The 16,980-nt window shown below is 38.6% G+C and overlaps 1 protein-coding gene across 1 annotated transcript; it reads left to right on the top strand.

Moving 5' to 3' along the window:
• Positions 1-229: 229 nt before the first annotated feature.
• Positions 230-16,121, top strand: LOC125483300 (protein XRP2-like). The gene is made up of 2 exons (XM_048597888.1): positions 230-432; positions 15,420-16,121. Exons 1-2 carry the CDS (start codon positions 313-315, stop codon positions 16,119-16,121), a joined length of 822 nt encoding a protein of 273 aa, XP_048453845.1. The 5' UTR covers positions 230-312.
• Positions 16,122-16,980: the final 859 nt, after the last annotated feature.

Consider the following 16,980-nt stretch of genomic DNA (forward strand, 5'->3'; position numbering starts at 1 on the left):
CTCGCTCTGTGATAGGCGGAGGCCGAGCTACTCCACGCTGTAATTCCCCAAGTTTACCTGCGATCTGATTGGTAGAGACGGAGCAGGCCCTCGTTGTGATTGGCGGAAACTGTGCAGCCCCCCCGCGCTCTAATTGGTGGAAATGGAGCATCCCCGCGCTCTGATTGGCGAATCTACAGAGGCGCCGTGTGGTGATTGGCAAACACGCAGCGGTCCCGCGTTCTGATTGGTGGGTTTGGTCGGCAGGGCGAGGGGAAGCGGTTGTCAGGGGCCGGGACCGAGGGACAGGGAGCGTTAGAGGTAGAGGGCAAAATGGGTTGCCTGTTTTCCCGGAAATCTAAGGAGAAAGACCAAGAGAAGAAGAAGAAAAAGAAGAAGGAACCTGATGCCGAGGAGGAGCCCAAGCAATACAGCTGGGACCAGCGGGAGAAGGTGAGTCCCTGGGGGGAGCGAGGGTTAGGGTTGGGACCGGGACCGGGACCGGGACCGGGACCAAGACCAAGACCAAGACCAATAGATGCAGCCACACCGAAGGTGACTGGTCACCCTAGGCTCCAAACCCATCTCAACATACCCTGTTCCCGGCCCCCGCCCTCAATAGCCCCTTGTTTCCTCCTCAACTCCGAGCCCCAACAACAACCCTCACCCGAACCCTGCCCCGTATCCGCCGCGATTAACTCCTAGGCTCCTGTCTGCTGCCCCTACTCCCACTCCCTTTTCCTTAGCCCCGCCTCTCTTTCCCCTTGCCCTGTCGATGTTGAGCAATGAAGCCACTGTCAACAAACTACAGGAGGAATACATACTCAATTCAGACTAAAGCAGGAGCCTAATTAAATGTTATGCTTGTATACGTGTAACCACGTAGATATGAGATGTATTAGAACAACCTAATAATGTGTATTTAGGCAATGTCTTGAATATTTTTGGAGAAAAATACTTCAGTTGATATTTGCTTCATAATTATCCATTTTAGCTCACAGTCTTGTCAGTTTACTGAGTACTTCTGACGCCAGTTTTTCATGACTTGAAAAAAGACTTAGGATTCCACTTGTGAAGATGGTGTCATGGCTTTTTTTTTAAAGATTTATGGCTGAAGTGGTTGTTTTCTGTGGCAATGGGTCATATTTGTAGACTTCCATAATGTAGAGCAAGGTTTCCAGTACAAGCGGTCTGTGTTGCATTTCCCTCCTGCCATGTAACCTTTTAAACTTTTTTTTTTCCAATTACATTGTAATCTGGCTGATAATAGGGAAACTGTTATGGCATTAACAATATCTGAACTTGCATTGGGTTAAGTATTCCTTGTCCTGCCCTCCTGCTGCAATATTCTGTGCTGAAGGTGGTTTCAGGTCTCATTGCTATATCTCTCCTACAAAATTATGTGGAAAGGCAGCATGCAATTTTGATAATTGTACTCTTGGTCATTATAACTTGACTGGAGACAGTTACAGAGGTCTTATACTCTGAAACAAGTAGCTAAGAACTAGTCAAACCACAAGATGACCTTTTTTTTCTGCGATTCTACTGAGAAGTGGTGTGTGGTGAATTGTAGTTTGTGCAGTATAGCAATACAACTCAGTCTGTGTAGAGTTTCCATTAGAGCAGATGACCAAAAGCTTTGTCAAAGAGATAGAGGTTGGCCTGCTGAATATTTTAAGCAACTTTTATTTCTGTTTCAGATTTCCACTATCAACAAATTTGCTTGAGTTGGCTATCTACTTTCAATGAAGTAGAATCTGGCATCTTTACTGTAAGAATGCTGTCAGAAGTCAAGAATCTACTCCCCATTTTAAGGGCAGTGCACTCATCTGGGCACTAGTTTGATGTTTGATTAGAAACTATTGATATTGATGTTCATAATGATAATTTTGTGGTTTCCTTCACTTCAGATGCGGTAACTCAAACAGTTTTCTTTCCATAGTTTTCTAACGTCCTCTCCTGTAAACACTGATTACTGTGAGCTGGCCTCTCATCAGCTCATCGTGTTTAACTGTGCAGACTATTTTTTGAGTCTGGGTGATTGAGTGACAACCGTTTGCCAGTGGAGATCTTCACAGAAATCGGAACCCTATTCTCATCTGAAATCTTACTATTTGTGGTTACTCAGCAATAACCTGCTCACTTCGGCTCAATTTGAATTCCATCAGGACCGCTTACCTCCAAGCCTCATTGTGCCTTGGAGTAAATGTGGTCAAGAGAGAAGAATTCCTGAATTGAGAGTAACTGCCCTGATATCAATGTGGCGTTTGACAGTTTGACATGGAGCCCTAGCATGGGAATCAAGGGGCGGGGAGAGTTTCTCCACAGGTTGATTTCATATGAGCACAAAGAGAGATGGCTGTGGTTGATGGAGGCCCATTTTCTCAGTGCCAGGACATTGTTGCAAGACATCCTCGGAATATTTCTCTAGGTCTAATCATTTTCAGTTGCATCATTAATGACATTCCCTCTATCATATGGTAATTATAATATAATTAGATAGTGTAATGACATTCAATAGTGGCTGAATTTCCCATCCTGGTGGGCGCTTACCCGGAACTGAATTGAACCAGCCATATAAAGACTGTGGTTACGAGAACAGGCTCTGAAGTCTTTGTGACTCACCATCTGACTTCCCAAAACCAATGTCTGTATTTATAAGGTAAAAACAAAACAATTTGTGGTATTTTGTTTGTATGTAATTTAATAGTTTGAATATTAGATTTTAGTAATTTTTCACTTCTAAAACAGGTGTTAACCAATGAATGAAGTGAAACATGTTTAATGGAGTTGTTCATCATGTCACTTTTTTTTAGAAAACTATTTTTCACTTCAAGCGCCAGGATTTAGTTTTGGACCGTGATCAGATATTTGCCTCAAGTAAATTAGTTAATTGCCATACAAGCTTGTTCAATATTTCTTGCTCGATTTCTTATCCTGGTTCCTGTAATCTGCAACCAAGGCTAAACTGTTAATCTGCTTTATGACAAAATATAAAGCCTTTGGAATGAGTTATTGATGGTTTGTTTATTTGCCACAAAAAAAATTGCCTATAAATGCCTTGCTAACTGTTAAAAATTTTAAGTCTTCAACTGACGGCTGTTGTATCTGTTTTCTTTTGCCTCTAAATGGCAAAAGGACTTATAAATGTATTCAATTTGATACAAATGACAGCTGATGTTACTGAAGGATGTGTTAGCTCAGCAATGATTTTGTTGGTCTCAAGTGAATCTTAGTTGTTGTGCCCCTTCTGTAGAACTAATTGGGAAGGCAATTTGATAGATGGAGCATGTGCAAATATTTAATTGAAGAGCTTGTGTATTTCACAATCTTGGCTACTGTGCCCCACCCAAGACATTTTTTTTGACAACCATAACTGAGCCAGGTTATGTATTGCTGGAAACTTCCATATACTTCTGTGCAACTTAGTGCGATGTATTATCCACAGGTTGTTTGAAAATCATTTCATGTCCAAGACTGATCTGTTGTAGCCTTGCCTAGACTCTTCTGTTATGGTGCACTTCACATTCTTTCAGTCATCTCTTTGGTCTGCAGTTTAACAATCTTGATGTCAACTCATGATTAATATTTTCTCCACTCTTGCATTCTGTACAATGATCTTGGTCTTTTTATTTTTCAAACAAATATTGAAGTGAATTAAATTTCGAAGACCCTAACCACAAATGTCCCCAAAACTTGCAAAATGATTATCCCTTTAGAGTTTTGCTCTATAGCCAGAATATACTTGATCTGAGTTTTCTGAAATGAAGTCTGATTAATCCCCTAGGTTCGTATGATAGATTAGCTTCGATGCCCACAAAGTTACTCTTATGTTTAAAAATTAGTCTTGGGCTCACTGTTTTTCCCTTTTTCAAATTTGATCTAAAAATTCAGTCGTATTTTGGTTACTGCTACTGAGGGGTATGTAACTCTGAAGTCAATAATTCATCATATCATATTACACAATATTACAGGTAATATACATTGCTCATTGGTTAATTTCTTAGATCATCAGAATTTTGGAACTATCTCCAAGACTTTTAATAAAATCCTCATCTAAGCTAATGCTAATTCTATTCTTCCAGTTTATATGTAGATTGAAACCATCCATGATTATAACCCTGTGTTACACGTACCTTGTATATCTTATTGTATAGCCTGTCCCACATTGTTGGTACTGTTAGGGGGCCTGTAGACCACTAACCCCAATCCTTCTATTCTTCATCTCTACCCAAACTGATTCTACATCCTAATCTCCTGAATGAAGTCTTCTTTAACTGTTGCACAAATGGAATAATTATTCTTGGTTAACAGCAATACCCCTGCACCTTTACTTAGCTTCCTATTTTTCTTTAGTATCATATGCCCTTCAATATTCAGGACCCAATCTAAGTCATCCTAAAGCCAGAGCTGTCAGATTGTATTTATTTACTTCAATGTGTGCTATCAATTTTTTTACATTATAAATGCTACATACATTCAAATACAGAACGTTTTAGTTTTGTTTGTCACCTTTGTAACATGAAGTCTTGATTGGTGTATTCCTAGGATTTTTCTCTGCTCCTTCCTGCTGTTTTCGAACCATCATTATTTCAGATCCTTGATTTTAAAAAAAAAAAACTTTATTCCTAATTTGTAAAATTGGGAGGAAAAAGTATGGAAAGCTTACTATGTATTAAAATGCAGGAAGATCTATTTTCAGTGAGAAATCTTTCTTGAGCATGTAGTTCCAAGGGTGAGATATTTAAATATGTTCTGATTTATCCTTGGTGGAATACAGTATTGCGTGAAAGTTCTATTTCTATGGTGTTACCTTGATGTTTGACCATTATTGTCATATGATTAAAGTAAGCTACTCCAGTAATAAAGGTGCGTGTGTGTTAGTTACAGATTCAGGGTTGGTCTCTGGTGGAGGCTTGCTTCCGGTATTCAATAGCAAGGATGTTAACATAATTCCTATTTTGGGCATTCATTGTATGTATCAGATATATAGGAATCATGTTTAGCACAACCCGTTTTCTCTACTCTGCCCCAGTCAAGTGTTTTAGCCCAAACTGTCTGAACTACCAAGTTCAATTAGTGCAACATTTCTATTTCCCTTGTGATACCTGCTTTGATTCCTCAGTCTGAGATTCCTGTGTATTTTTATTTTTCACATATAAAGTGGTTACGGTGGTGTACAGTCAGTTAGCACAGTTTCTCCTCTAGTCCTAGTCATGGATTTGAAGTGCAATTCAAAGGAAAAAAGATACATTTCTCTTTCTTATGATTAAATATGCCCCCCAAAAATAGGTAGCCAGTTTTAAGTCATCTGCTGGTGGATGATGTGCAGGTTTAAAAAAAACTTAAGTCTGTAATGGAAAATTATTTTGCTTGTGATTTTGAGTTTACTCTGTCATTGCTACAAGTTTCAATGGAACTGATCTAGGAAGAATATCATGTGGGCATCAGTGTCCTCATTTATGCTGTGTGTAATGAATTCATAATCTTTTAGTTTTAATGAGGAAAATTGATTCTACACAATACCTCTCCAGTTCACCCTTTTTAAGTGTTTGATTAGAGTTACATTTTTAAAGCAGTGCTTGATCATTTAAATTTGCTCCTTTTCATGGTTTCAACTGTGAATGCAAAGTCAATTCTGATTCTTCCACCTCCTGCCACACACTCTGGTGAGCCTCTTTGTTCTTCTTTCTCCTCCTTTTCTCTCTGGTATCCCTAAAGAAATAGGTACAACGTGGCAGCCACTACAGAAAATGACTGCACGATGACATCGTTTAGGATCTGCCAGTAAAGCCACATGACATTTGGGAATGACAGGAAGCTATGAAAATGTGGAAGGATGGCTGTTCTCAATAATGATGCTATATATTAGCACAATAGATTGGCATGATCTAAGTAGCTAAACCATTTGAACACAATGGTTTTTTGAAGAAATGAGAAATGATAAAGGCAAGAAATGACTTGTGGGAATGATGTATAAGTCTCCAAGTGGTAGCCACGTGCTGGAATGAAGTATGAAGAATAATATGAGCTTAACAGAAAGGTAAGGTGATAATCATAGGATATTTTAACCTGTATATAGACTGGAAAAGTCAGATGGACAAAGGTAACCTAGAAGAGGTCCGATTGAATGTTTTCATAGGTTTTTTAGACTATGTTTAGGAGCCAGTCAGAGAACAGGCAATACTAGACCTTGTATTGTACAATGAGCCAGGATTAATTAATGACCCCAGAGTGAAGGCATCCCAAGGTAGCAGCAATCAACATGTAGTTGAACTTTACAATCAATTGAGGTACAAGACTAGTATTTTAAACTTAAGGCACCGTAATTGTTCAAATTTAAAAACAGAGCTAGCCAATGTGAACTAGCAAATCAATTTGAGAGAAGTCAATAGAGATGCAGTGGCAGACATTTAAAAGTGGAGTTTTCCGAATCAATCATTACAATGAGGAAGAAAAATCCAAGGGGTGGACTGCATTCATCTTTAACTCAAGATTTAAAGAAAAAGTATATGATTGCATGGCTGATAGGTCAGGAGATTGGACAGAGTATAGTAAATATCAGAACGATGAAACGATTACTAAGGGGGGAATTTTTAATATGAGAAAGCTAGCTATAAATTTAAAAATATATGAAAGTTTCTGTAGATATTTTAAAGAGTTAATAAAGTAGCGTTGGTCATATGGAAAGTGAGTATGGAAAATAAGAAGATGGCAGGTAATTGAAAAGGTATTTTGCATCAGCCTTTATTATAGAGGATACAAGTGACAAACTGGAAATGGCAGTGAAACAGGATATGGAATGGAGGAACTTGAGAATATTGCAATCATCAAGAAGTATTTTCGTCCAAATTGTTGAAGCTGTGGACTGTGAACTTTCAAGTCCAAGTTCCTCATGAACTTTATCCAGTTTAACCTAGGATGTTAACGAGTGTCTAGCTAGGTGGTTGTTGTATTGATTTTAATTTCCCAAAATTCCCTAGATTCAAGGAAGAATTTTAGATTGGAAATTGTGAATCTGTCGTCTTTATTCAAAAAGCAGGAGGCCACAGGCTGCTTAGCTTAATGTCTGTCAAAAGAAAGGCATGGAAGCTATTATTAAAAACATGGCTCTTAGAAAAATTCACGATCATCAAACTGAGATTAAAAATATGGGGTCACCCATTTAAGACAGATGTGGGGGCAACATTTTCTTGGGTCATGAGTCTCTTGCACTCTCCTCAAAAAGCAGTGAAGCTGAAGGTTTGAAAAGTTTAAGGCAGAGATAGATAGGTTCTTGATAGCTTTTCATCCATATGCTTATCAGGAATAAATAGGAATGTGGAGTTGAGGCAATAACCTGATTAACTGTGATCTTATTAAATGGCAGAACTGGTTTGTGCAGCTGAGTGGTTTACTCCTTTTCGTCTTTTGTATGTTTGTAAAGTTTTCCATGTCTGATTGCCATGCTGTCTTCCATCTTCTTTCCTTCTCTCCAAGTCTCCAACACATCCTGTATTTTACCATTTAGATCAATTCCTCCACCTTTTTAAATTTCATGGATGTATCAGCTATTTATTAAACTCCAATTTAAGAATTCGTGTTCAGATTATGAAACTAAAATTAGAATGTAAACTGTAAATTTAAACTGCAATAATTAGCATGTAAACGATAAGATCTGTGTCAAGAGCAACCTGTCATAGGGAAAAATGTTAAGCTGTGATAAAGAACGTAATAGAGCATTTAGAAATACAAAATCTAATCAAACAGAGTCAGCATAATTTCATGAAGGGGAAAATCATGCCTGAAAAATTTTAGAATTGTTTGAGGAGATAACAAGTAGAGTAGTTAAAGGGAGCCAGTAGATGTAAACTGTCTGGATTTCCGAAAGGTGCTTGACAAGGCACCATATGTGAGACTACTTAATAAATAAAAGCTAATGAAGTTGAGGTTAGTATGTTAACAGGGAGAGAAGACAGAGGTTTGGGATAAGGGGGACATTTTTTTAGGATGGCAACCTGTAACAAATTGAGTGCCACAGGGATCAGTGTTGGGGCCACAATTATTTACAATATATATTAGTGACTTGGATGAGGGAAGTGAATGTACTATTGCCAAGTTTGTGAATGACACACAATTAGATGGTAAGGTAAAATGAATATCTAAGGGTGACAGAGTCAGCAGAGGGATGTAGAATGGTTAGGTGAGTGGAGAAAAAGTTTGTAGATGGAATAAAATATGGGTAAATGTGACATGCACTTTGGCAGGAGGAATAAAAGAACTGAATGTTATATAAATGGAAGTAGACTGCAGAAAGCCACAAAGTTATTCGGGAGTCCCAATGCACAAGTCGCAGAAAGTTAGCTTCCAAGTGCAGCAGATCTTGGGAAGATGAATGGAATGTTGGCCTTTTTTTTTCAAAGGGAATGGAGTATAAAAATCTGGGAGGCCTTGCTAAAATCATGCAAGGCACTTTTCAGACCACAGCTGGGGTATTGTCAAGAGTTTTGGCCCTCTATTGAAGGAATGGTATACTTGCATTTGAGACAGTCAGCAAGGGTTCACAAGGTTGAGTTGTGGTATAGAGAGATTTTCTTATGAAGGTGGTTGAGCTACTTTGGCTTGTACTTTAGAATTTCGTAATTTAAGTGAAACATCTTTAGATTCTTAGTTGTGGCGGGGTGAGGGGGTTGGTGGCGCTTGACAGGGTAAATGCTGAGCTGTTGTTTCCCTTCTTGGTAGATCAAGGACCACAGCCCATAATCTGAGTAAGGGGTCACCCATTTAAGACTAATCAAGAGGAATTTCTGTTGAGGGAAGTGAATCTGTGGAGTTCTTTACTTTTTAGAGGGCTGCAGAAACTGGGTCATTAGGTATATTGAAGGCTGACATTGGTTTTTAATCGATAAGGGATCAAAATGCATGGGAAAATGATAGGAAAGTGGAGTTGAGAATTACCAGATCTGCCATGATCTCATTGAATGGCAGAACAGACTCAATGGGGCAAATGACCTAAATCTTACGGAAAGTAATCTTTCTAGGACTTCTGCATTCTGTCTTTAACCTGGTTCTCAAGCTAATGGGTTGTAGGATGAAATCTTATTGTTCTTTGGGATATAGTCTTACCTGAGAACTACAATTCCTTAAAGTTTTCAAGTCCCTGTCCTCTCAGCAAAATATTTAATTCTTCGTTGATATACAGTAGAATGGACAATGTGTTTGCCTTCAGTATCTGACCCAAAAGTATTCATTAACAAGCTGTGATGCTCAATACCTGTTAGACCAGTAAGACTTTGGTAACTTGATAAATGCTTTTGTACTTCCGTTCATTGTCATCATTTTATGGATGATTGACATGGGCAATAAATGCTGATCTTCCTGTCCTCCCCTTTATTGTGAGAATTTTTTAAAAAACTTGTCTGTTCAAGTTGGAAGGCAACTGGTGTGAACAGAACCTTTACTAGGTCTGCAGCCCCAATAGTTTTTAATTAGATTACATTTGCATGTGCGAACTACCAAGCTAAAATATGCCTTAATTGTAAAGGTAACAGACTTTTTAATTAGACTGTGCCTGTACAAATCTAATTGCTTTTTATGCATTAATTGTGCAGGAAGAGTGATGTGGAGCATGTATCCTTTGGGAAAATTGTAGTTGATTTTCAGTTAACAAAGAAATGCGCGTGAATCATAGGATCATATAGTACACATGAGGCCTTTGGCCTATCAAGTCTGTATCACCAAAAAATATAAATTGCTGTTGTTCTGTTTGTTAAATTCACTGATTTTTTTTTAATACTTTGCTTTATGGTCATGGTCATAGTCATACAGCACAGAAACAGAACCTTCAGTTTAACCAGTCCATGCCAAACATGGTCCCAAACTAAATTAGTCCCGCCTGTCTGCTCCTGGCCCATATCCCTCCAAACTTTCCTATTCATGTACTTATCCAAATGTCTTTTAAACGTTGTAATAGTTCTTGTTCGTGCATTCAGTAGACCACATTGGGAGGGATGAAGGCAAGGTCAAACCTGATGTTACTGGCTCATAGTCCGATGCTGTGTTTTTTAAGTTGAATGGCTTGCTAGGCAATTTCGGAGAGCTTTACGAGGCAACCACGTTGCTGTGGATCTGGTGGTACATTCACTTACTGAGGACATTAATAAACCCCGATCTGAGTTTTTACAATGAGCAATGATAATTTCATGGTCAAACTAGCTTTCAGTTTCAGATTTTATTTATCTAATTTAAATTCTGGCAGAATTTGAGGGTTTCCTCTATAAGGGACCTTGAATCTCTATGACCAGGACAAATGTCTGTGACTGCTTCATTTGTTATGATGTCTGTGGGGAACCATAACCAAATTAATTGAATTTACTGAATGACACCAAATTAAATAAATATCAGTGCCATTTCTCAAGTAGTTTTTCACAAATCATAATTCATATATAATTTGCATTACTTAACAGGCAAATGATGCTTCAAATTTAAAAAAAAATTCACTTGAATAATTGATACAATAAAAGTACATCTTGTGGAACCACAAGCATTTGCATCACTCCCTGCACAAATGTGGAATTGTGCCATTGCACAGTTCGATAACATGTTCCTGATTCATAAAGGATAGATCAGAAGTCCAATCTGACAATAGCTCTCACCTTTGGGTTTAACAGATGTGATCATCATCAATAACAAGATACATTTCTATAAAGCCTGTTTGTCTTCAGTGCTAATGTTGTGGATTTCCTTTTTAACAACTATTTTTAAACAATATTGTGGTTCACTATTTCATCAACTCTCTCAATACCTCCAAAAGCTAACATTTCATTTTATTAATGTCAGATAGAAGAACGTTACTCTTCCTGAGAATGATATCATAGTCATTACAGGAGTTTTGTTTCTTCCTCTTTCCGTCTCTGTGTGCTTTCTATTTGTGTCTAAACATTTGGGGCTTAAGCCTTCAAATTCTCTACTTGCAGCACTTAACTGTATCTGCCAGTCACATGGCTTTTTTTCTTAATTACTACTGTTTCTGGGTTAAAGACTGCCAGGTTACATGGACCAGTTTGTCTTTTCCAAATAAATTTCAATTGATCCCTTTACAATTAATGCAAGCTCTTGAAAATCCAGTGATAGATTCCACAGATGTTTTAAAGAATTTACATGTTTTTTTCTAGCCAGAACTAAGATAGCATGTTACCATGCCAAACATGCTAAAGAATCCCTATCGAGACCTACAGAGTTTGAATTGGGGAATGTAAATTAAAATATTTCATTCAGTGCAAAATCATGCGGGTAACATTTTTGAAATTATCATTTTCTAATTTTTAAATAATTTTCACTAATTTAAAATACAGGGGAATCAGAACCTACATAGAAGTAAAGTTTCAGTGCTGGCAAGGCAGTTTGGTAGGTATTTAAACTTATCACTCCATTAAAAATCCACTTGTACAACAATGCCCAAGTCCTAACTTGTGGCACATTCACTGGTAGTTATCAGAACTTTGTTCTTTGTTCCAATACCACGTCTCGGAGCAAAAGCAAACTACGCTGTAGATTTTACTATAAATTCCTGATCTCTGTTAAGCTGACACACTGAATGTTCAGCCACTTGTTGGTAAAAAGAGTTGTACAGCACCTAAACTTTGCACCCAATGGGGCTATTCACACTTTTTTAAGCTGCTGAATTTCTTGCAGTTGATGAGGTTTACAGTGGGGCTTTTCTTGTGCCTTTGAACTTTAATTACAGCATGTATTTTTTGGTTCCCCAAAACTTAATTTGTCATTCTAGCCAATGTATTGGCATTGAAATAAATGCTGTAATCTAAATATCAATTCTACCCCTAAGATTTTAGAGTAGATTTGTAGCTCGGGTTGTGGTTGGTTGGCTTGCCGAGCTGGCTCGTTGTTTCGCAGACGTTTTGTTCCCCTGCTGGGTAACATCAGTGCAGCCTCCGATGAAGCACTGTGGTGTTTTCCTGCCTGTCATTTAAACTCTGGTGTCCATTGAGCTGGATTACCTCCCTTTCAGTTTTCCTTTGCAATGGAGTGTTTCTGGGGTCTATCTCTGTTTATTGATGGCTTAGTGGAGAACCAGCCCTGTAGGAATTCCCATGCTTGTCTCTATTTCTCCTGTCCCAGGATCCTGGTGTTGTCCCAATCGAATTGGTGGTTTTCCTTATCCATGTGGATGGAGATGAGTGAGTATTGCACATGTCTTTTTGTTGCCAGATGATGTTCATGTACTCTTGTGGTTAATTTCCTTCCTGTTTGTCCAACTAAAGACCCACTACCCACTATGGACAGGACCAATGTCATATACAAGATTCCCTGCAAAGACTGTGAAAAACATTACATTGGACAAGCAGGAAGGAAATTAACCATAAGGGTACACTAACATCAACTGGCAACAAAAAGACATGACCAATACTCCCTCATCTCCATCCACATGGAGAAGGAAAACCACCAATTCGATTGGGACAACATCAGGATCCTGGGACGGATGAAGCAGAAACAAGCACGGGAATTCCTACAGGCCTGGTTCTGCACTAAGAAAGCCATCAATAAACACAGCTAGACTCCATTGCGAAGGAAAACCGGAAGTGAGATAATCCAGCTCAATGGACACCAGAGTTTTTAAATGACAGGTGGGAAAACTCAGTGGCGCTTCATCGGAGGCTGCACTGATGATGTTACCCAGCAGGGTAATGAAATGTCTGCTGAACAATGAACCAGCCCAGCGAGCCAACCAACCACAACATCAATTCTACCTACACATCAAAACAGGCCATTTTGCTTCTTGGTTATCACAACTGATTTGTATTTTAACTGTATTTACCTGTCTTTGCTCAATATTCCTTTATTATTCTTGCTTGACAAACATCTATGCATTTCTCTTTTTTAAATTGACTAGCCTTTTCAGCAAACATGTTTCAGATTTTCACAATCCTTGGGTGAAGAATAGCTTCCTGAAATCACAAGGGCTTTGTTGTAATCTTAATTTTAAAGTTTTGCCATACCCAGCCCTAGTTGATACCGTCGGACCAATGGAAATTGTTTCTCTGTCTATCCTATTAAGTTCTTTAATCGTATGCCTCAATTAGATCATACCTTAATTTTCTGCACTCTGTGGAGTACAAGCTCTATTTCTGCAATCTGTTCTTAAAATTCAACTCTTTTTAGACCTGGTATCTTTCTGGCAAATCTGTAATGACCTCCTCCCAAGGACAATACTTCCTGTAGTGCAGCACCCAGAACTGAATGCAGTAATCCAGGTTCCTAACTCCACTAACAAAAATAAATTGAAAAGGAAAGCTGGTCGACCAATACTAGCAATATGTTGAAAAGTATGTACAAGCTACTGTAATGTCACTGTGGTAAGCTAATGTCAAAACTTGTGGGTTATCTGGTACTGGTCTAACTGCTGTGCTCAACTTAGCAACTCTTGTGGTAAAACCACTTTCATTTGAGAAGTGGAAATGAAGAACATGAACTTGAAGGCATAGAGAGGAGCACAGGAAAGCTGGCTGTTTCCTGCCACACATCATCTTTAAGGTGGGATTTCATTCCCATGATTGATCCTTTAACAGGGTATTGTAAAGCATGAGGCTTTCAACATCAATCTATTTTTAAACAGTGCCAATAATGTAATAAAATGTTATGTGGAATTTCACAGAAGTATTGTAAAAGAAAAGATGATATCAAGCTGCAAGTGGAGATACAAAGGTGAGATGACCAAATGCTTGGTCAACAAGCTAGGTTTTAAGGAGTTGCTCAAAAGATAAAAGTGAGCTAAAGAAGTAGAGCTGTTTCAGGAAGAAATTGCTTAACTTTGGGTCTATTGAGGCAGTCATCAATAGCAGAGTGGTTAAAATCAGGGATATTTTAAGTGGAGTAACATCAGTAATGTTACATTTCCTTCCATTGTTTTATGTAGAACTTTGCTGCTAATGGTTGTAATCATATAGCTAACTTTCTTCTCGTTGCAGATTTTTTTTTCTCTATATTATTTGTTTACAGTATGTGGGCACCTCTGGTGAGAACCAGCAATTATTGCCCATTCCAAGTTGCCTTGCGGAAGGCAGTAGTGATTGCTTTCTTGCACTGCTGAAGTCCTTGAGCTACAAGGCCACCAGCAGTCCTGTTAGGAAGGGGATTGCAGGATGGTGATTCCGCATGATATACTAAGTGTTTAATATGTCAGCATTGTTTAAACTGTGAAGAAAAAAAATTACAAAGATGCATTATCTTTTAGCTCTTTGGTATTAGCCAAAGTGTTGAAAGATAAATTTACATATTTGGAGGGAAAAATCCTTTGCTCTTTTCTGAGCAGTGCAGTAGAATCTTTTTTTTTCAGCCATCTGTACAGGCAGTTGGTGTCTTTGTTTAATGTCTCTTCCAAAAGATGATCACTCTAGGAATTCAGCACGTTCTTTCTTTGAATCATAGAACCCCTACAGTGTTGAAGGAGGCCATTTAGCCTATCAAATCTGCATGCCACCCACTCTATTCCCATAACCTTACATTTACCATGGCTAGTCCACTTAACCTGCACGTCACTGGACTGTGGCAGCAAACTGGACCACCCAGAGGAAACTCGCACAGACACTGGGAGAATGCGCAAACTCCACACAGGCAGTCACCCAAGGCTGGAGTCGAACCTGACTCCCTGGTGCTGTGAGGCAGCAGTGCTAATCACTGTCCCACTGTCTGCCTGGATTGTAACTTTTTATTTTTTTAAATTTTTTTTATTATTGATCTTAAGTTGCGTTGTTTGAAATTCAGCCTTCTGTCTCAACAGAGCCAAACTGATATTTGAAATAAATCTATTTGTGTATTTACCCAATGCTTATCGAATGACTTGTGAATGAAAAATTCATCATTTTCATAGTGTTTAGTAATAACAATATAGTGATGTGCTGATATACCGTAGAACTTGCACTTAGAGACCATCTGAACTACATGCGTGGCCCTCACTCCAACCACATAGAACGACTATAAACTACAGCATATAAACTTTGAAGCCTTGAAAAATCCCCCAAAAATCAGGATCAACTTTTATGTTGCTTATAAAAGTTAACAGCTGGTGTGGATGGCACCATTTTGCAATGTCATCCTCTGCTGCAAAGAGTAAGCATCTCCCAAATTCCTATGCACCTTCACATCACAGCCTGTATTGTTTGCTTGATCCCGTCTGCCCAGTTACAAGTTAGTGCAAAGTAAAACACAATTGGAATTTATGACTAATGTGAGTATAGCATGTTGTGTCCAAAAGGAAGGATTGAATAATTTGCAGAGCATACTGTTTTGTTACAAAAATTGTACATGTGCATTTTTCTATTTTGTTATAGACAACTGTTATTTATAATTATGCATTTTCAGTAAGATTCACTTCTGTTCAGTAGATTGGAACAGATATTTTTGTCTATGTTTGAAGTAATTTGTTTTGCTTTTTATTCCTATAGATTGATGTCAAGGACTATATGCTGGCTCAATTAAAGGATGAAACAGTGGGCCGATTGCCTGGTAAAGTTGCTGGTGAGCAATTTGTGATCCAAGAATGTGAAAATTGCAACATTTATGTTTTTGACCACTCTGCCACAATCACCATTGACGACTGTTCCAACTGCAGGATATTTCTAGGACCCATCAAGGGCAGTGTCTTTTTCCGTGACTGTACAGACTGCAAATGTATTGTTGCTTGTCAGCAATTCCGCACTCGTGATTGCAAAAAAATGGACATCTTCCTATGTTGTGCCACACAGCCTATCATCGAATCATCTACGGGCATGAAGTTTGGTTGTTTCCAATATTATTATCCTGAGTTGGGCTACCAGTTCAAAGATGCAGGTTTGAGCATCTTCAACAACAACTGGAGCAACATCCATGACTTCACCCCTGTTGCAGATGAAAACAACTGGACCTTATTGCCTGAAGATGCAATACCCCAGGATTTCATTCCTCTTCCTGATTTGGAAGAGTTCAAATCAGTTCGGATCTCCACCGAGCTGAATAGGAGCATTGTTCCAGTCACGCGGGGGCACAGGCAGAAGAACAGCGATGAATTGTGCTTGGTAGTGTTTTTTGCTGGAGATTACACAACAGCCAATGCCAGGAAGTTAATTGATGAGGTGAGGAAAACTGTATGGCTGCACTCAGTGTTTTAGTGTAATTTTGCAGTTTGTGAGTTGCTTGAAGCTGCCTTGTGATTCTGCAGTGTTCCTGAAGAGCCTGTCATGCTTTCACGTGCTTCCAGGGAGCAAGCTATGGAACACATTGACAATGTTCTGAGTCTGTCCTGCATCTGGCCCCATTAGCTAAAATGAGAAGGCTAGATAAACTTTCCAAAGCAAAAGAAATGAAACAAGCAGATGTTTTTCAAACTACAAATATTAATTACACAGGATAATGAGACACTAGAGAAACAATGTAATAAGATCAGTATTGAATTGCTTAATGAACTAACGTAGGGAAGTTGGTATAACATTCATTTCTTGAAGGTACACCTTAAGATGTCATCCAGCTCCATTTTAGTCTGATCTCTATTTGAACCTCCAAATGAACCACAAAAACCATGATGGTATAAGTGTTACCATTGATTTGATGTCCTTGAGTTTCTGCGTGGGGAGTGTTGGTAAGCTGGGCTAGGTTTCTTGTTTCTGGTAACAAGTGAACAACCTCTATGATTCTCATTTGTGTGAATAGGAATTCATTGTCAAAGCCTGCATGTGAGAATTAGTCACCTGAGTCAAATACTGGGTGGATTGACATCCTAGTGAAAAACCTTCTGGTGCAAAGCCATTTGGCAAGAAATGTGAACAGGAAAAATACATCTCAACCAAGTACTTCTACAATTATCAATTGGGTACTTTGAGTGTTTGATACCATTTAAGTCAGTATACATGACACAATAAATATGCAGTAGGAGACTTTACCAGTGATCTTACAGGCCCTGATTGAAGACCAGCTGCTTTCCCCTAAAAGGGGAAGAGTTGCTTTCTTCTGCTCCTGCAAATGTTTAACTCT

The sequence above is a fragment of the Rhincodon typus genome, chromosome 6, assembly GCF_021869965.1.
Source record: "Rhincodon typus isolate 14 chromosome 6, sRhiTyp1.1, whole genome shotgun sequence".
NCBI classification, from domain to species: Eukaryota; Metazoa; Chordata; class Chondrichthyes; order Orectolobiformes; family Rhincodontidae; genus Rhincodon; species Rhincodon typus.